At 50.5% G+C, this 20978-nt stretch overlaps 1 protein-coding gene across 4 annotated transcripts in view; it reads right to left on the bottom strand.

Moving 5' to 3' along the window:
* The window catches only part of NTM (neurotrimin), a 389377-nt gene that overhangs the window by 14510 nt on the left and 353889 nt on the right, over positions 1 to 20978 (bottom strand). For all 4 annotated transcript variants that reach the window (XM_036397397.2, XM_036397400.2, XM_036397396.2 and 1 more), the window contains one exon: positions 13366 to 13491. In XM_036397397.2, the coding sequence (XP_036253290.1) occupies positions 13366 to 13491 (126 nt within the window). The remainder of the gene's footprint in view (positions 1 to 13365; positions 13492 to 20978) is intronic.

Below are 20978 nucleotides of genomic sequence, written 5' to 3'. Positions count from 1 at the left end.
TTCCAACTTTCTGGGGCATAGGTGAGCTGAGGGTGCCTTGAATTTTGCTCCAAAATACAATGGAGGACCTGCCCAGGCCTGATTTTGTGCTGACATGAGCACAGGTGACTATTTCTGAAGGGCCAATCTCTGGCTGCCCATGACCACAGGGTCAGGACATGGGGATTTTGACAGGCACATTCTAACAGGGAGCCATCACAAAGGCAGGAAATACACGTTCTTCAACTTCTTGCTCAATGCAGAGCTAGAGCTAAGTCAGGACCCACATTTATGGCTCTGTTTGCTCAGTGCATCCCTGAGATCACCCTTGGGGCTCATACCTCACACAACAACTCTGATATTTGCTATTAAGTGGGTACATGCCACACATCTCACTAGCCACAGGGACAGGTGACCTACAGAGACCTTCCAGATGCCACCACATCCCATGGTCACTCAGTGGTCACACATGGTCAATATATTGGCATGAACTCCAGGGACAGTGAAAGCAAGGCACTGGGGGCCTGAGCAACCTGGTCTAGTGGAGGGTGACCCTGTCTGTGGCAGGGTGTAGGAATGAGATGGTCTTCAAGGTCCCTTCCAACCCAAAGCAGTCTCTGACTCCCTGCCATGCCCTTCCCCGCAGTATTCCGGGGACACCTGCCCACTCTGCTCACCCCACCAACGCTATGCAGAGCTGCCAAGTCGCCTGAGCCATCCATTATAGCACCATTGTGAAGAGTTTTTAGCTTAAAAGTCCTTGAAAGTTTCCCACTGTGACTCGTTAAACAAGATCTTTTTCACTTTCCCTCTATTCTCCGCTAACAATATTTATACTCATTTCTTTTATTGAAATCTATCTGCCGCCTGTTCTATTAAAGCCACCTGAGTGGCAGCTCCTATTCTCCGGGAGCCTGCAGCCCATCTATTCTCCAGACAATGAGGTACAAGCAGTCTATCTTCTATTGTGCTTCCTGGCCTTCGGCTCTCAAATCTTCCATCTCAAAAAGGCATGTCAGAGACGCCTCCATGCAAAAGATTGGAATCCCGGGTTGTGGGGGCTTCCCAGTGTTGGCCTGGCTTGCTGCCCTCCCTCTCTGGGTGAGCACCTCCAGGGAGATGCTGCTGTGGCACCTGTGATCCCTCAGGGATGCATCTCTCCATCCTTAGTGTGGATTGTGGCATCAGCCGGCGCACGGCTCGCTGCTGCCGAGGTTTTTTGCACGTCTCAGACAACTTATTTGTTACCAGGAATAAAAGAGGAGCATTAAACCTTTTGTTTGCAAGAAGTAGTTCCTTGGGAAATAAATGGATTATGGAAATTAATATTTAAAGAAACAAAACAAAACAACTCAGGGACCAACCACCCTTGAACGAGGCTCTAACTCAGGAGTAAATGAGTCGAATAAAGAATGAGCTCTTTTATTTCAGTGTGAGGGAGAGCTCAGAGGCAGCTCAAGGCTCAGCAAAGTAGCAGTGACTGTCTTCAGCCTCTCCCAGCCTCTGCCTCCTCCTGGGGTGCTGGTAAGGACACTGGACCCCAGGAAAAGGTCCAGAGGGCACATGTCATCCTGTTAGAGCAAATTAGCAATGGCTACGGCTCACAAAGACCTTAAATAGTGTCAGATTTGCAGCAAAGATGGGTGCAGGGCTCGTTAGAGGGCAGCTGTTCTTAATGACACCCACCCATTATTGCCAGCATGAGCTGGATCCCTTTCTCCTTGGCCCTGGAAAGGCAAGGGTGACCCTTGTGGTGACACTGGGAGGGACTGATGCTTGGCAGAAGCTGTGACTGGCATGGAGCCACTTCCCACGGAGCTTTTCTGCCTCCTTGCAAAAACAAATGCAAAAGGTACATGAAAATCAATGTCGAGGCTCCCACAGAGCCAAGCCTTCTCCAGAGAGCTCCTGAGGAGACAGCATCTCCCAGCAGCTCCTGCCCGAGCACCAGCACTGCTCCTGGCACCACTCTTCCTCCCATGGTCTCTTCCACAGCCCAGAGCATCCAATCAGGCACCCAACACAAAGTCCTCTCTCCTTCCTTTCCTTACCCCTCCTTCCCCCCTGTCGTTTTTTCCCCGTAGCTGCTTCCAAGGTGAGAGAGGACAGCGTTGCTGGAATGAAAGATTCTCCTGCATGCCCTCTCCCAGCAGTGGCTCTAATTCATTTTTCATGGCCCCTTGCAGTGACAAAAGCCGCTGCTTCTCTCTTGTAAGCATGCACCATGCAATAAGTCAAAGCTGATGTGCATTTTCCCCCTGGGTGCCGAAGCTGCGCTTTTGATTTAATTTGTCCTGTTGTTTGGCGCTCAGCCTTCGCCGGTGAGCTCCTCTGGAAAGGTGGGAAGTAGGGCCCCATCCATGTGGAGGGGCTGCCTAACAGATGGGGTACAGTGGGTAGTGGTTAAATAATTTGTTGCAATGCTACCAAGATGTTGGAGAGCGACAGATGCTGCTGGAGAAAATCACTCAAACACGCATCCTGTTTGTGGGAACGCTGCTCCTCCATTAAATCCTGTCGCAACTTGGCTCCTCTGGAGCTCTTCCCGTTTCTGGCAGCTTCCTCGCTGGCTCTGGGAGAAGCTGTGGTGCACAGGGCTTGGCGAGGAGAGCAAGAACCAAGGTTGCTCCTGCCTGCTCCGGGGACACCTGCCTACTCTGCTCACCCCACCGATGCTATGCAGAGCTGCCAAGTCGCCTGAGCCATCCATTATAGCACCATTGTGAAGAGTTTTTAGCTTAAAAGTCATTTATCTGCAGGTGCTTTGCAAAGAACCCTTAAAAATTCCATGGGAGATCCACCACATCCCTTCCCAACAACTCCATGTGACCACATTGCTGTGCAGGAGAAAACATTCCCAACCCCTGCCAAACTTGAGGCACCCTGCTTTCCTCTGGATTTGTGTGAAAAAGAGCTGCTGGCAGCCAGGACCGAAGGGTCCCTCTGGCTGGAAATTTAAACCCCAAGGCTTTCTCCACAGGACAAGCTCTTAAGAAGCAATTGCAATGCAAAGCGTTAAATGGCTGTAACCTCGGCTAAGCCGTATTTCAGCCGCATTAGGGAAATATCCCTCAGATGGGAAGCAAGTGGCATAATGGCATTAGAGTAAAAAAATAAGCATCAAGTGCCGGCTAAATCCATCCCCAGAGCTGGCAAGAAGTCATGGGGATCTGGGAAACTTTCCCTTCTCCACACGTATCCCAGCAGGCAGCTCATGGCAAGCCCGGACTCTGTGGCTGCCACAGCTTTCTGCAAATGGGGGATATTTTCCATCCCTCTTTCTCCCCTGGGACCCCCTGACCACTCTTCACCCCCCAGAGTCATCTGAATCATGGCAGGGTGAGACTCGCTGTCGCCTCTCCGTCATCTTTATCCCGTCTTTATTTTTTCAGACACGCTATTTTCCAGCCCAGTGGCCTTGCTCTGTCCCTTGTGTTTTATGGCACTGATGTCTCCATTTCTGCAGGATCACTCACAATATTGTGGCTTATTGAGAGAAGCCAGGGAAATGCAGGGGTGATGAGTTGGATGGGTTTGGGGCTCTGGGGGGCTGGTGAGGATGCCCTGGGTCTGGGGAAGGGGGATGAGGTGGTTGTGACAGGAATTTCAGGGATGTGTGATGCTGGGTGGCTGAGACTGGGGGACTGGAGGCTGGGCTGAGCCCCTTCCTTGGAGCCCATCATCCCCTCCTCAGGCCTCTGTGTAGGTATTGGCCCTGCTACAGGAGCTGGGAGGGCAGCGAGAGGCATTGCTCTGCAAGGGAAATGCCATTTTAAATAACAGCAGTGTGTCACAGGAAGGGGAAAAACCCATGGGCTACAGCATTGCTCTGGCTTTAAATTATACCATAGGAGAATAAAAATAAAAGAGAGGAAGACAGAGAGAGAGGCCAGGAGGAAAAAGAATTGCCATTGTTTTACCAAGCAGATGGGAAAGTTCAGGGGATCAGAAAAAGACTATTATTATCTTGACTCGACCGAGAGAAGATGGGAAAGGAAGAGGCATTTTTTTTCCCTGCAGTGAGGAATGCTGTGGCTGAAGTGTTTCAGCAAAGAGTCGGAAGGAAACGATGCCATCAGCTCGGGGTAGCACCCAAGTTACCCCCACAGCCTGGGCACGCCACCCTGATTTCCCTTTTTGTCCCCTTTCCCAGCAGTGACACCACATCCTGTGCTTCTATTGCAAGGCCAGGGAGGGGTAACCAGGGCACACATTTCTCACCACCTCCAGCTGCAGCAACGTGCCAGATGTACGGCCAGATGTGCCCACTGCCAGTGGCGCTGCAGCTGTGGGCACCCCTCCATGGCACTGCTGGTCCCACCACCTTCCCAGCCTCGGGGCATGGCCACCTGCCACAACTACCCAAATTTCTGTTTCCTTGTCCCAGAAACCTATTGCTTGTCTACAAGCCATTAAATATCCTAAATACACAACGAATTTCCTGCTGGCTGTTTAACATGAGCAGGACATGATTTTTTTTCCTCCCCAAATTCATGTGAAAAGCCCTTTTTCTGTGTCTGCAATGGTGCTACAGCTCCGTGGCTGTAGCTTCACTGTTGTTCTCCAGCTTGGTACGGGGCAGCTGAGCCACTCTGGCTCTCCAGCTCCTTGCCCTTACAAGCACAGCAGCGTTTCTCAGCCTCACCAGAGACAAAGAGACTCTTTTTCTACCCATATTCAGGCCAGGGGAAGGGCACAGCCCTGAGGCCCATGGCAGTGACCGAGCACAGACATCAACAACTGATTTACAAACTGGGGCAAACACTGGTGCAGCATCTTCCCTGACAAGTGTCAAGGTGATGGGACTGGGAAACAAGGAGGTGAGTGTAGGTCAGTCCTGTCAGAGCATCCTTCACCCACCACATCCCTCCTTAAAGCCTCTTTGCCACTCGATTTCCTCCCTTTCCTTCTATCCTCACTTTCTCTCCTCCTCTTTTCCCTCTTCCTCCCTCTGCCACGTGGTCTTTCCCTCAGTCCCCCCACTTTGCCTTGTCACCTTTCCTTCCCTGCAGCCACTTCTCTCTTGCACCCCTGGGACACAGAGAGGGGCTGGCAACCTGCCCTGCTTAATCCCAGGGCCACTGACTCCTCGGGCACTTAATATTCACGACAGAGAGAAACATTTCATGGCGAATTGGACGCACATTCAACTGGAAATGGAAATTTTATGACTCTTCTCACTCTGCGCAGCAGATTACACCAGCTGAGAAAACATGGAAGCAAATGAACAACCTGTGAACTGTAAAGTATATTAATAATGAAATCACAGCCCGGGAAATGAAGGCTTTATTCTGTTTATATTCTGCTCCATTAATGGAGAGTGCTCGCAGTAGCTCCGCCCCATTAGCTGGCAATCTGCGCCCCAGGAAGAGTGCAAGGATGGTGGGGGAATGGTGGCACTGGGCAAAATCCTCCTTCCCTCTGGGAAGTTTGGCTCAAAGCATTTCCCTGTGCTGCCTCCATCTATGGACAGTGGGGGTGGGTGAACATGGGGGTTATCTTTAGTGCCCTGCCCTGTGCAAGCTTGGGAGCAAGGTTATAAGGCAAGGAATGGAGCAAATGGTGATGCCAGGAAAAAGAAGGAACAAGTTTGGGTGGAAATCAGCTCCAAAACCACAAGGAGACACCCAGCAAAGAACTGGCACTGGGAAAAATATCCATAGAGAGCCTTATGTGCTTTCTCCTTGGGCTGCTCATTCCCATCCCCTGCCTGCTGTGTTTGAGCATCCCCACCTCTCCAGCATCCTTCCCACCCCTCACCACCACATCCCATTTCTCCAGGGATGGAAGCACTTGTGCACCCACAGCCCCAAAGCCACGTTGATGGCCACAAACTGAGCCAGGCCAGCAGGGTTTGTGCAAATAAATATTTCAGTGCTATTACCCGGCACACAGCCCTGTCCTTGGCTCAGCAGACCTGGGCCACGTGTGACACAGCCCAGCCAGGCTCTCTCCTTCCCGAAAACAACAGCAGCAGCTTATGCAAAGCACATCACAGCAGCTAAAAGGAGCCAGAGCAGAGTTTTCTATAGCTGGAGCGACCTGGTGTTGACAGAATGGGGACGCATTTCCACAGCTCAGATTTTTATAATAATACCTCAAGGGAGTCGCTGGCAAAGTTTGGCCCAAATATAATTAGTTTGCACAGCTATTAGGGGCTGATAAAAGGTTTTAATTTGCGTGGAGATCTCTGGAATCTCAGACACTCCTGTCCCTTGCTCTTCCCCAGGCCAGCTGAATGAAAGGAGAGTCCCAGGCAGGGAGCAACACAAAGCCACGCATTTATCAGGGAAACAGGGAGTTGTGTTCAGCAGCAAAGAAGAGAAGGAAAATCCAACAAAAAGCTGACATTGCTGGTGTGTTGGGCTTTGTCCTCTTTGTCCCACCACGCCATTAACACATCCCATCCTTCCTGCAGGGAGATGCCATGCAGAGCACAGATCAGGGCATTTGCAACTCCTCAGTGGGTCCCACCTTTGTGGGAAAGGTGGTCAGGGACCAAGAGGACAAGACACAGGATAAAATCTGGGGGTGCAGGCAGGGCTTCCTGGTTTTGCCCCCTATTAGGGCAGCAGGCAGCTGCTTCCCCAAACTGTGATGAGGAGCAGATCCCTCTCTGCCTCTGGCAAACTGGGAAAGTGTGACATTGCAAAGCTGCATTTAGGGAATGTCTTGAAACCAAGAGGGTTCCCCCCCCACACCTTTTTTTAAGGGAAAGACATTGCCTCATTTGTAGCTGGAAGGGGTCTTGTTATTTTTGTACCAAGATGCATATTTTAGAGGTATCTATGCCAAATATGCAAAATCAGCTCCAAGAGTTCATTTCCACCATGCAGAGAGCCAAAAATATTACTTTTATACACATAAAAGTACATAATCTCCCATTGCTTTGAGCAAGCAGGAGGAACTAGGGTGTATCAGGAAGGGAAATGCTAAAAGAAGCTCCCCACATGTCATGCTAACCAAGTTTTAGTCATTCCTTGGCGAAAGAACAACATGGAACTCATGAAGTGATTCCACCAGATTCTGTCCCCTGCTGGGCCACATCCCTCTCCCATGGGAGCTGATAGAGAAGCTGCTGGCACTCAACAGGCTGAATATTTCCCCTGATCCCTGTCCGGATCTTGCTGGTGGTCATATGGGTCCACATTCTTCTTAAGCAACCCATGGCAATGCCGGTTGCCTCCATCACCACAACCACACAAAAAACCAGTGTCCATCCCAAAGTCCTGCTTCTCCATGGCCACTTCACCCTATTTATTTCTCCTGTTTGTATACCCTACATGATACAAGCAGAGCTGGACCACTGCTGACCCTTTGCCCAGCTGCTCAGTCTGGCACACATTGATTAAAGGAGTATCAAAAGTGGTGGCAGATTTACAGGTTAACAATGATTTAGTGGAGAGCACCGGAGCCAAATTAATGCTGGCTATAATGTAGTTTACCTCATTAAACAATGCACACCAAGATCCTGTCTGTTGTAAAACAATTGGTCTCTGAAGCCTAGTGTTCATCTTCCAGGGTTGCTGGGAGATAATAAATGGGTAATATTCCGGCGATAATGGTAATGGAGTCACGGCTCAGAGCTAATATTATGGCAAAGCAGTAATTATTTCAACAGTAAACAAGGGGATGGTTGAGCTGCCGACAGGATTGGAGCCAGTTGAAATGCTCCAGTTAATACAGTGGAGCCCAGGCCTGCAGCTGCCTCTAGGAAGGAGGACAAGGGGCTTGGCCATCAAGTGTGTCAGTTGAACCTTTGTTGAGTCACCCAGACATCAAAAGACAGGAGGGACACATGCACTAAAGTGAGGTGGGACAGCATGTACAACGTTGGCCATCCCAACCCAACTCATCCAAACCCATCCTATGCTATCCTATGCTATCCTATGCTATCCTATGCTATCCTATGCTATGCTATGCTATCCTATCCTATCCTATCCTATCCTATCCTATCCTATCCTATCCTATCCTATCCTATCCCATCCCATCCCATCCCATCCCATCCCATTCTCCCATCCCACCCCATCCCATGCAGAGCTGGCAGCGCAGGCTGGGCTCTGAGCTCCATCACACAGCAGGAGCACTCACTTCCCTCCTTTGACACACCACTCATGTTGGCTCAAAGCAAATCTCCAAAGCAGAAAAGAGGCAGAGCAGAGACACAAGACTCAGGATGAACACAGAAGGAGCCTTACACGAACCATCTGCTCCCTCTGAGAGGTATTTCCCTGCTAAAAGGGCCAGGAGAGGACACAGCTCTCTGGTCTTCCATTAATGAGGTGACATGAGGACAGGCTAACAGGAGCAATCTCACAGCACGTGAAGCTGGTCAGGGGAGGAACAAGGCAGAACAAAAGCAGACAGAGATTTTCCCACCCAAGAGGATCCCCCTTCTCCCTGTGCCTTCCAGCTAGGCTCCAGATCTGATGCCCAACCAATAAATATCCCCTGCCTCCTCTCCAGGGAGGATGAAGATGGCAGGCAATGTGCTTAATGGACAAACCTCTGAGACGGGAGGATGTCTCCCCTTCCCAGGGACAAGCACCTCTCCAAGCTGGATAATTTTTGCAGATGTTTGTCCTCTTGTTTTAAGCCTTGCCAAGAGCCAGGGAGAATCAATATACCCAAATATACCAGACTTCTCCCAGAGTCCCTTTGCTGGTTTGCTGCTGATGTATAGACAGATGATCTCATGAGACCTCTGCCACATCAGGCCACCGTGTCTCATCTATCTTAAGTGCAGATACGAGCTGTGATTACTGCTGCCTCTGAGTGCCTCACGTCTGGAATGTGTTTATCCTCCTGCAGTTCTGTGAGACAAGTGACTGCAATTGTTCCTCTTCCAGGGAGGCCACGGGGGTTAAATGGGCAGATCATGGGGGATATCCTGGATGTGGCCACATCAGGATCCTCCAGGCATCTCCCCAGGATCTGCCTTGTAGCACTGAGGCGTCACCTGCCCCACAAATGACAGCTCAGCCTCAGCTCAGGACTCCAGCTCTGCATAGGATCCAGCTTTCAGCACCCAGCTTAATCCTGAGATTAATGAGGGATTCCCACCACACAGACCTCTTGATCAGACCTCTTACAAGTAAATACACCATCAGCCAAACCATAATGTTTTCCTACCCTGGCAGCCACTGTCTTAAGCCTCACACCAGAATCCATCATACTACAGCAATAATCAAAAAGCAATTAGATAAAACCATGGCAGAAAAGTCCATCAAGGGTCATTAAGGATGACGACTTGGATGCAGCCTCTGGCTCGGGATGTCTGTGTGTGGCAGAGCAGTGCTGGATGAGCCAGCGGAGGGATCTGCATGCAGATCCACACCCACTTTTACACCCTTTCCTTGTGCCTCTGGTCCTGCCGTGGCACGATAACCCCACTTGTCTGCCCACACAGCCCTCCTCATCATTACTGCTAAACTGTGCCTGCTCCTCCTGGGACAGAGGCTGCTGAGCCTTCATTCCTCCTGGAAGATCCCTCACTTCAATTCCTTGGCACATTTCCCAAGCTTAATGGGAGGCATGACTAGTTTTGTGTCTGCAGCACAGATAAATATCCCCTGGATAGCTCAACGTGGTGCCACTCTCTCTGCCAGTGCCTTGGCGTCACCCTGAGCCTGGTGGCCCAGCGTGCTGTGCTTCATCCCAGCCAAGAAACCTCAGCCTTCATCCACTGAGAGATGAAAACTGGCCTGACAATATGACAATTGCCATGACAACATCAGTTACCCCACAAAAATAAATAAAAAGCTCAGTAACTATGGAAACACCTGAGTGACCAAAACCAGGCTATTAACCAGAAGACCTCGCTGCAGTTTACAGACAGCGTCGGCACCGCGAGGCTGGGGCTGTAATCCAGCCAAAGACTCAGAAACACAACGTGCTCTGCACCTAAGGGTGCAAAATGGACGTTTATGGGCACACAGAGCATTGCCTTTCAGACCCCTGAGTCCAAGTCTGTGCAACTTCTACCTCCCCTGGGCACATGCTGCTGCCTTCATGCCAGGTGTTACATCCAGGCCTCTGTTATCTACATCATTCTCTCCCTCTTTGCCTCTTTTGCTCTGTCCCTTCACCCCCAAGGTGCCTCTCTTAATTGCCATCCCAAGGGCCTGGGCCCCACGGGGGTACCAAGAAGGGATGGAGCTGCCCCGTCCCATGCCAGATCTTGGCACCTCACAGCAGTTTCACAGAGCTGAGTTTTGAAGCCCCAGTGCCTGGCAGCTCTGCTGGTACTTGTGATGCCAGCTGGAGCATCCAAGCCCAGGACAAAGCCTCTAAGCTGTTAAGCCTCCTCTGCTGAGGCAGAAGAAGCTGTGACTCCAGCAGCTTCACTTCTTTTTCCACCTCAATCTGTTCAGCTGCATTAACAGGAGTTGCTGTGAGTTAATACAGCATTACTGGGAGGAGAAATAAAATAAGACAGAGAGAAGTAAGGCAGAGGGACAGAAGACAGTCTTTATCACACCTTATTTGGACTGGCCACAGGCTCACAAAACACTTCTCCAGAGCCAGCAGCCTGATTCTGTTCATGCAGGAGGATGAGGATGGGCACAGGTAGGACCAAGGTCTGAGAACTAATGGAGGCACCAACAAGACCAACACACCTGCATTTCTCAAAATCAGAAGCAGAAAACTCTCTTGCTCAGGTCCACTGAGCTCTTGAGTTATACTGTGAACTTGATCTCCTCATCCCAGCTGCAGGAATTCCTCCAGCCCCCAAACCAAAGAGAGCTTCCAAAATGGGTTTCACAACTCCTAGATCATGGCAACAGCTGCAGGCAGGCAAATTCAGCAGAGTTTACCAGCCCAAGCCACTGAATGCAAATTCATTGGAGCAGAGACAGAACAGCCAAGCAGTCAGAGGAGCCTGGAGTGGCTGGCACAGGGTCTCAAGTGAGATCAGTCACCAGGGAGCCGGGCTGCTCTTGGTGTGTATCCTCTGAAAGGCCTTCCCCTGCACTCCCTGGTGAGCAAACACTCTTATTTGCTCCATTTCCCACCAACAGGTGCACTGTGTGCTCGCAGGTGCCAAGGAAATCATAAAACCTGTGAAGTGCCTTTGCACAGAGCAGCACTCACCAGTGTCAGCTCGGGGACAGCTCCTGGTGGGGCCGTGCCTGGCACACACAGCCTGTGCCAAGCAGCACTGCTGAGAGCCACTTCCCCACTCACTGTGGGAGCCCTTAAATTATGCACCAGCATTCTCTCAAACAATTCTCCCTTGTCCCTTTTCTCCACCACTTCAAGAGAGATGGAGGAAGATGGTGAGAAGGAACAGGAGGCAGTTCGCTCAAGACTTCCCATGGGATGAGTAGAACAACCAAGAGGGGCCAGCAGCAAGCTTTGGGTTTTGCTTGGCCCTGGCACTCTGAATTAGAATGTATCCTACATCCCTGATCTGCTATAGCACCTCTATGCATTTTCTCTGGCTCTCATTTCAGTCCTCACACTCCCGATCTTCATCTCTGCTGTGTGTGGTGAATGCAAAATGGAGAAGTAGAGGTTCCCCTTGGTGCCTTGGCAGACCTAGAAACAGAGGAGCTGCCCACGGAGATGGGCAGCCATGGAAGTTGTCCTGGGCCACCTCTGGGCTCATCACCCTCCATCAGCAGGAGACCAGGCTCTGGTAAATCTCTGTGATCATTTGTTCCCTTTGAGTTTTGAAAGCAGAATGCCTAATCATGGCCAAAATCAGGAAAGAGCTGCTGCTGCAAATTACACAGCGCCACAGGTAATTTCTGATTAGCTCACTCTTCCTCTCCTGGTGCATCCTCAGTTTCCATAGCAGCTAAGTCCTAAGTAAAATGGAAACATCTGGTTCAAGCGCATGTAAAGATTCCCTGGGGAAAAAAACCTGCTGGATGGCAGCAAACACAGAAAATAGCCCTTGTGAAAGACAGAGGCATCAGGAGCTGGGAGCCTGGTTAGGACAGGATGGATGGCATGTGGGAGAAGGCAGCAAGGGGCACAAGAGTGGGAGACAAGGGTTCTGGGGAGCAGGAGGGGATGTAGGAAGGAGAGAAGGGCTGTGGGAAAACAAGATGCTTGTGAAAAACAGGTACTGAGGAGGCTGAGCAAAACAAAAATATGTTGTCAGGGTAGACAAGGGGAAGAGTAGGAAGAAGAGGCTTCAAGGTGGGAACACATGGAGACTGCCTCGACCATAAATGTGACAGCAACTTTGATTCCATAGAGAGACGCTCAGGGATGGGGAGGAGCACATGGATCCATACAAAGACCCTGACCAAAACCACCAGCCCAGAAGCAAGCCCACCTACAGTGGAAAGCCAAAATGTGCTCTGGGGGAATGGTTTGTAGAGGCTCCTGTCAAGGGAAGGGGCTGAGATGCCACCAACTCAGCTTGCTCAGCCTGGACTTTGCAGAGTGATGGATCTGGCCCAGCCATTCCCTCCAGCACAGACAAATAGCAAAAAATCAATGGAGCTGCAACGAGACACCGCAGCCCTCGTCAGGAGCTGGGCAGGGAGAGCAGCCACGGTGCCATCCGCCACTGCCGCCCCTGCGCCGGCTCCTTTGGCTGCCGGACAGCCTGGCCGGGCATCCCCAAGGAGAGCTTGAGGCAGTTGTCTGGAACAACAGCCCACGTTGGTAAAACCCCAGGGGAAACAGGACTCTGAGGCGGAACTGAAGCGCTTAGACAGGATCAGAGGATCAGAGGCAGGCGTTGCCGCTTGGCCGCGCGGCTCATCCCAGCCGGAGCCTCCGGATCTCACCCCCAGCTCACCCACGAGAGCCTTGCAACCGCCTGGGAATAACAGGGCAGCAAAACGCAAAACAAGTGCCAAAAAGCAGCTGGGAAAAGGGGTTGAAATTATACGGTCCTGCACGCCTGGGAATTTGCTTCCCAGCAGTCACACCCACACAGTTCTGCTGAGGGTTTGCTTACCAATTAACAAGGCCACCAATTAATGCTTCATGTGTTTTCCTGCTCATTTGCACTATTTACAATCCTCCTTTGAAGCAACCTGTAAGAATTGCCTGAAAAATTTTCAAAACATGGCCAGACAAGCACGTTCAATGTGCAATGCAAGTGCCCCATGCAGGAGCTCCATGATCCTTGTGTGTCCCTTCCAACAGAGACTATTCCCTGATTCTATAAACCTCTGAGCACAACAACCCCAACCTGGCACCTACAGCCAATCTTCCACAGGACCAAAACCATCAGCTCCTCTTTCAGACCACCAGGATGGATGTTCTTCCACCAAAGTCACCAAGTCCTGTGTTGAGTCACATCTTTTTGGTGCATTTCACCTTCTCCTGGCAACACAAGGAGCCACCGACCCCTCCCCAGCCACTCACAAAGAGTGCTGTGCCCTTCCCAAAATATTTCAGGTAATGTTTGGTTCTTACCTTTGGGTGAGATGTGTCTCCAGGTGATTGTTGGGTCTGGCCTGCCCGTGGCTATGCAGGTGAGGCTGACGTTGCCGCCCTCGTTGATGGAGATGTCAGAAGAGATCTCGGTGATTTTTGGAGACACTGCAATGATGCAAAGAGGAGAAGGAAAATGAAACTGGTTCTGCTTCAACTCAAATCTTAGACTGTGGGTGAAGGAGGCTGAATTTCCATCCTCCCTCAGCTTTGACAATTTTTGCAGTAGCCCATCAGTCTCATCTGACTTGGCAGGAAGAAACAGGGAAAAGAGGGGGCAGAGAAGACACAGCTGAAGTGGGAAGAAACTGTAGCCAGAGGGGATTCAGTCATTTTAGGGAGGCTCGAGAAACTCCTCCGTGGTGTGAGACAGTACTTCTTCCTACCCCACTTCCAGCATTCCTTGTGTCCTCCTAGCCATGACAAACCCTTCCCAGCAGAGCTGCATCATCCTGAGGAAACACGAGTCATCCCCTTCAAACTCCCGCAGCTTTTCCTCTTTGCCAGGCCCTTGTAAGCACAGGAGCACCAAGAGGAGCTGGGCATGAAGAGAGAATCTGCTGAGGAGCCTCTGAGGTCGACCACCCTGCAAAGGGAGGGAAATTCTGCAGGGATGAAAACCATCCCCCTGCATTGGCACTGCCACCCAGAGCATGCAGGAGTGAGTCAGATACAGGGGGTCCAGGTCCCAGGAGGGGACACAGGTACACGATGGGGGTGATGAGAAGGGGGCTGGGAAGGGATGGGGAGCAAGCAGGGAGCACCCAGCTCCTGCTGCTGCATGAGCAGAGGACACGATGTGGCTGCTGGGGAGGGCTGGGAGATCTTCTGGTGGGGATGTAGGAGGGAAAAGCATCAGCTGCTGTTATCAGCCTGCACCTGCAGAATATAATAAAGACTGTCACGTTCTCAGGTTTATTTCCAGACTTTCTCCAGAGCCTAGCAGGCACTGGCACCCCGCTGCAGCGCTTTGCAGGAGAGCCACAAATCACCCACACCTTCCACCCTTGCTGGGAGAGCCAGATTCATCTCCCCACTTGGGGCTGCAGCCCAACACCCCGAATCCTGACTTGGACCCCGCTCCTGGGGCTCCCTTCCCTGCCTCTCCCCACCTCCCACACCTTCCTGGGCTGCGCCAAGCCGGAATGACTGCAATGGCCTTGCACGCAATGCCTCTGCTGTGCAGGTAAGTAATTTATTGATCCGTAAAGCACTCCAAGACGCTCTGGAAGGGATTATGTCATGCCAGTGCCGTGCAATAAAATAAAAAATGATGGATTTTTTGTGAACATGATGGTGATTTAGGGTTTGTAGTTGGAAGTGTAGTTAAAGTACATTTTAAGTGGAAATCAAGGTGGGTAATGAATTATTCTCTGTTTTGAAGGGCTTCTGGGAGTTCATTTTTTTGCTGCTCTGGGCATGATGGCTAATCTGCTAATCATGCACTGGAGAGCAGCCCTGGATCAGCTGCTCCCAAACAGAGGGGGCTCTGGGGCAGGACAGTGGAGGGCACAAAGACAACACCTAAAAAATATTAATATGCTTCAGTGTCACTAAGGGGACAGCACATTCCTCATGGGACCACTCAGAGCTGGGAATGCTCTGCCCATGGCCAGGTCCATTGAGGAGATGCAATTAATTACAACATCGTTATGATTGCTCCACTGTGCTCCTGGTGAGGCTGGGACTGCCAGCCAGGAAATCCATGTGTGCTCTAAAAACACAGAGTGTGTGGTCTCCACAACAAAAACAGGCCCAGGGGGTATTACCATGGTCATTTTGGAGAGGTGGGAAGAGCCAAGTGGAGGCGCAGTGATCGCCCACCTTTGCCTGGGAAGCAGCAAGAGCTTCCAGCTCTAAGTCCCAAAAAAAACAAAAGCAATATCCATCATCTTTAATGTGCTGTTTGCTGCATCACAGAGGAACCTTTCTGATGTTTTTAACTGCTGAATCCACATCGACCCAATTCAGCTTGTTTTGCAGAGGCTTTAAAAAAAGCAAGTCAGACTTTACACTGCTACTCTGGGACTGCACAGACCTATTCGCACCCACCCAGGCGAGAGACAAAAATCAACTGACCAGGTTATAAAACATAATTAAAACAATTTAAACTTGGCTTTGATTGATAGGACAAAGGGGAATGCCTTTAACCTGAGGAGGGTTGATTTAGAACAGGTATAAGTTTTTTGCAATGAGTGTAGTGAGACCCTGGCCAAGGTTGCCCAGAGAAGCTGGGGCTGCCCCATCCTTGGAATTTTCCAAGGCCAGGCTCAGGCTAGACAGGGCTTGGAGCAGCTTGGGATAGTGGAAGGTGTCCCTGCCCACAGCAGGGGATGGAACTAGAGGGTCTTTAAGGTCCCTTTAAACTCTAACCTTTCCATAATTCTATAAAAAGCAGCTCAAACTGCTCATGCAACAGGGCAAAAGTTCACCATACTCTGGCAAGCTCAGGACACTTTGAGGGAGATGCAATTTACTGTGGCCCATCTGGAATGAGAGGAGGCAAGAACATCTGGGAAGCAAACCAGAGAAACGTCACTGAAGCTGTTAACTAAGTCTGGAATTGTCTATGCAGTGGTAGGATTTAACACGGTGGTTATTGTATGCTAATTAAATAGTTGAATATTTTACTGCACAAACTATTCCAAATGCCTTTCTAGAGACACAACAGGTGTTTTGTAAGGCTTTTATCAGACTAGGGAGGGAAATCTTAATAAATAAATGATCCAAGTATATATTTAATATTATTTAACAGTCACTGGCGCTTCCATTCCCTCTGCATTAAAGGACTTTCACCAGCACTTGGCATTTCTGCAGCAGTGGGGCAGAGGAGACATTTCCTGTGCCGAAAGCAGGACGCAGATGGAGCTGTGCCCCTTTGGGAATGAATAAATAAATAAAGCTAAGTAAATGCAGGCTTCCCAGGCGGGAACCCTCTCCTTGCAGGCAGTCCTTTTGTGTTCAGCATCTCTCTTGCTCGGAAGTGATTAAACATGGCAGTGTTGGCCAAGCTGCTCCGGTGACACTGCACAGATTTCCCCACAGGCAGGCTGGTGCTTTATTGATCCAACTCTTTCTTTTTTCCCCCTCCATCTTCACCACGGTTCTGGGGAAGGTCTCTGGGTGCTCTCAGCCCCCTGCAGGTGCCCTGGGCACGCCCCCAGCTCGCCCCAATGAGGTGCACACAAGGAGTCCCCAGGACAGAAAGCAGCTTGCTTAAATATTTAACCAAAGCATATGGTGAGCTGCACGTTTGAGGGTGCTCAGGCAGGTGATAGATGTCTTTCTGGATCCAAGCATATGTGCCTGCCGACACACATCCATTCCCTGGCGCACAGACACCCTCCTGCCACTGGCACAGACGATATCCCTGCTCTGCTTTCACCTCCAAACACCCGCCCCTGCCAGCACAGGTGTGCAGCTCACAGATCCCGTGCCTGCATCCCGCAGCAGTGCTGCACACAGATCTTCACATCCTGGGAATGTGGTGGGGCTCCCCAGGCATTTCTGCCACCTCCTCTGCTGCCTCTCCCATGGCACCCACTGCAGCACTGAGGCCTTCCCTGATTATTGCTCCAGCTGCCTTTTACAGCTCATCCCAAACTGTATAAACATCACCAGCTTTGCTTCCTTGCTTGGGCCCTGCCACCTCCATTTCCATCATCATCAGCTCCCCACCCACCTTCCTGGCATGTACTAACTGTGCTGCTTGCCTGGGCTGTCCTCCCCCTGAGCCCCTGCCCCCATCTCTGGCTCCCTCACCCCAGCACCCCAAATTTCAGCCACACATCAGGCTGAGTGGAGGGTGCATCTGGAACAACCTCTCCACCTCAGACTGGCAAGGGAACTTCAAATCAAGTTGCCTATTCCTTCTTCAAGGAGCAATTGCACTTTTTTGGCTTAAGCACCCCCTTTCTATGCAGTTTTGGAAGCCAAGAAAGTAATGCAGAAGTACAGTTGTGACCTTTGCAGACAGGCAAACCCCTTCTGGTGTGGGAGTGAGGCAGAGCAGGTGTTTGCCCCGGCCAATGGGTCTCAGGCCCTGGCATAGCCTGGGAGAGAGTGGCTGTCCTGGTAAGCCCAGCCCTGCTTCCCTTTCATAAAACATGCAAACCTCCATCTTCCAGCACGAGTAACATCTGCTCCAGATCAAAGGAAACAACAAAGAACAACTATAAAAGTGTCTGGAAGAAAGAAAAAGAGGGAGAGTCAGACTTGTGTTCTGCAGGCGATCTGTGATGTGCACTGGCAGCTTCCTGAGCATCAGCCTGATGCTGCTCCTGCTCCTCATAACAGCTTCTTACAGCTTCTCACTGCTGTCACACTCAGACTTCCCTGTGTTTTACAGAGTTTGCTGCCATGGGTCCTGCCACTGGGATTGGGTGAGGGGGAGTCCTGGGTGTCCTATCCCTGCTCACAGCAATGCTGAGTCAAACTGAGCCCATCCTCAGGCAACTGAGGGGCTGCCAAAGGCAGGGACCCAATGTCCAGCTCCAGGGCTCCTCCAGAGTGTAACCAGAGCACTTTGTAGCTGCCAGGTCAGGAGAAGGTGCAGTGCTGGCTGCCACAGTACCAGGCACCTCCATGGTGCCTCCTCTCTCTTTTGTGTTCCAAAGCTTTCTGCCTTCAGGGAGCAAATTGAGAGCCCTGTGCCTTCAATTACAGGTGTATTATAATGGGCTTTTAAATCAGTTTGTGTTGCTCTAACACAATTATAGTTAAGAGAAAAGCAGAGAGGGCTTTGTCTTTCTGTCATATCACACTTCCATCATTTCATCCTTCCTTCATATCATCCTTCCATCATATCAGGAGGTGTTTTGAGCCTGTCCAAAGGTGTGAGGAAGGGCAGACACAGCCTCAGAGCCTGCTCAGTCACAAAGGTTTGTACACAAACCCCTTGTGGGTGCCTATCCTGCTTCCCAGGGCTGCCTGGACCCTGGGTTGGCACCACCACCCCCTTCCCATGTTCAGCACAGCTCCACCAAGGGACTGATCCCCCTCTTCACAAACCTGGCAGCAGCCCAAGCCATGAAAAAAGTAGGCTGGAAACAAAGAGGACATACATAACGACCTTAATAAGCAATTAATAAATAACTAATGACAATTGCTCGTTCTAAAGCGAGGCGTAATGAGATGTGTCATACGGCACCGAAATGTGTCTAAATGATTTCCCAACCAGGTAACAGCTCCTGTTGCAGGGAAGCTTGGAGGACACGAGATTTTTTACGCCCGTCTCTGCAGCAGGTTATACAGCACAGCATCATAATAACTCAGAGGAGGAGGGGGAAACAAGACGTTCCCAATCATTCATTAGTAAAGTATTTGTGAACGCGGGTATAATTCACCGCATAAACAGCAGGGTTTCTGCAGACAAACTTTATAGCTAAGTGCCAAAAGGGAGCCCAATCTGATTCCACTTACGACAGCATAAATCAGCACTACTACTGCAGTCAACAAGGGATACACCACAATAAACGTGGCACAATAGGAGAGTCGGGGCTCGAGCACAAGGATTTTCCCCTGATTTCTGGATGGGTCCAGGTCACGAGCCTGGATCAAGAGCAGCTCCCTCAGGAGTCAGGATGCTGCCTCACTGGATTCACTCCCCTGTTTTCAAGACTTTGAAGGGATCTGCATCATTTTTCCTAGCAAAAAAAATGAAGAAAACACCTAACACCAAGCCCCACACCTGTGGGGAATCAAACCATAGTTTCTTTGTATGGCTGTTAATGAGCAGCTTTAAGAGGAGGCAGAATCCCTCCCTCAGGTTTGGGAGAGTTCTGTGTTAATGTTACAATGCCAGAAGGAAGATGTGGCACAGCTCTGGACTTCGTTGCCTCCTTTAAAATGAGTCTAATGATGCTGAGTGAAAAGAAAACAAGAAGAAAGATATAAAAGCAAAGTTTTTTTCATTATTATCCATGAAGAAATGCAGACAAACTAGGAGTGTTTGGCAGTTCAGCTCCCTGTCTAGACAGATCTCATTTTCAACTCCACACACGCTGCACGGATCTAGTTTCCAGTTTTTGCACCCCGAGCCACCTGGGATTCCCCCTGTAAGCCAAGCAACGCCTCATGAAAGGCAGAAAATTGAAGGATCTCGAATCCTTAAGACACCTGCATCATTTTTCCAGCATTATTGACACCTCTGCTCAAGGCACGACAGCCTCTCTCACAACTGCCTCCACGGTGACCAACAAAGTGACAGTGACTCTGTCACACCCTGCTCAGGGGATGCAGGGTCCCCAGCTCCTCTCATCCCACTGGGTACCAGTGAAGTCTCCATCAGACCCTTGGGAAAATCCCTGTGTGGGGACGAGCCAGAGCGTGCTGACAGCACCCCAGAAAGTTTGAACACGACTTGTGGTTAATACAAAGCTTGTCAAACCCATCACCTCGAAATGCTGAATGTCTTTATTAGATTCCTTTATCTCCCCCCAAGATCGGAGGGACACGACGAGATGATTCTCGGCGGAGATGTCATCATCCAGAAACTAATTAAAGGCTGCGCGGGAAGCCGGGCCACGCACACTCTGGAGAACAAAACGCATTAGCAACCCGAGCTGGGGAAAATATTACAAGTGAACTTCAGATCAGAAAGGGCGAGCGAGGGATTTCACAGCAGCTCTCCTCTCCTCTCCCCATCTTTCCTCGCACTCATCCCTACACTCCCTTGTCCTCCATAGGTGACCCCAGCTTGGAGATGATTAGGACCAGCCTGGGAGCTGGGGGATGCAGGCCAGCAGGGGATCCTTTCCTCCACTCTGGGAGAAAAGCATGATTTGTGGAATTTCCTTTATTTTTAATCATAGAAAAGCATCCTTGCTGTGGGTCAATAAGTGCAGAGAAAAATGGATGGATGCTGGTTCTGCCAGAGTGCTCCTGGCAAAACCCTTGGTCTCGTTTGGTCTCATCTCTCCGTCAATGTAATGACAAGAATTTCTCATCCTTGCAGGCTTGTGAAAAAGACAACAACATAAGAAATTATGAGATACCCAGAGCCTATGGCCACAGGAAATGGACAGGGGGGCATTTCTCCATGGGGACAGATGCACAGAACTGGTTTAGGACACGTGTCTCAAATGGATGTACCTGCAAACAACCCTTCCCAGCCAACCTGGAGTCTCCAATGGACAGCAAATATCCACGATATTGCTCATCTGATCCATCGACACATGCTGTCCTGCTAAATCCTGCACAAACCCCCAGCTCCCCTCCCCACAACCAGCCAGAGTGGCCGTGCCCCACCCTCCTGCTCCCCACTCTGCTGCTGGAGAGCAGGGGGGCTCTCCCTGTCTCCTCTGTCCATGCAGAGCGGGCATCACGCCAAGGGCTGAGCTCGCCAAACTGCCCTGTGCCACTTCACTCCTCAAAAAGGACCTGACAGGAACAAAGCAGCTCAAACATCCTTTCCAAAGATAAATCAGATGCTCTAATGCAGCCTGCATCTCCAATGAATATAGGGCAGGTGTCTCTGAAGTGAAGTATTAGTTAAAATGATGCTCTTTAAATTACATTTCGGCTATTTCAGGCAGACAGGTTGTGTGTGGGTTGGGCTGGGTTTTTTTATGATCTATCTAGAGGCTTAAAAAGAC

This window comes from Molothrus ater, chromosome 22, assembly GCF_012460135.2.
Source record: "Molothrus ater isolate BHLD 08-10-18 breed brown headed cowbird chromosome 22, BPBGC_Mater_1.1, whole genome shotgun sequence".
Classification (NCBI taxonomy): Eukaryota; Metazoa; Chordata; class Aves; order Passeriformes; family Icteridae; genus Molothrus; species Molothrus ater.
The sequence above is the reverse complement of the archived record's forward strand: the minus strand, read 5'-3'. Positions and strand labels throughout refer to the sequence as shown.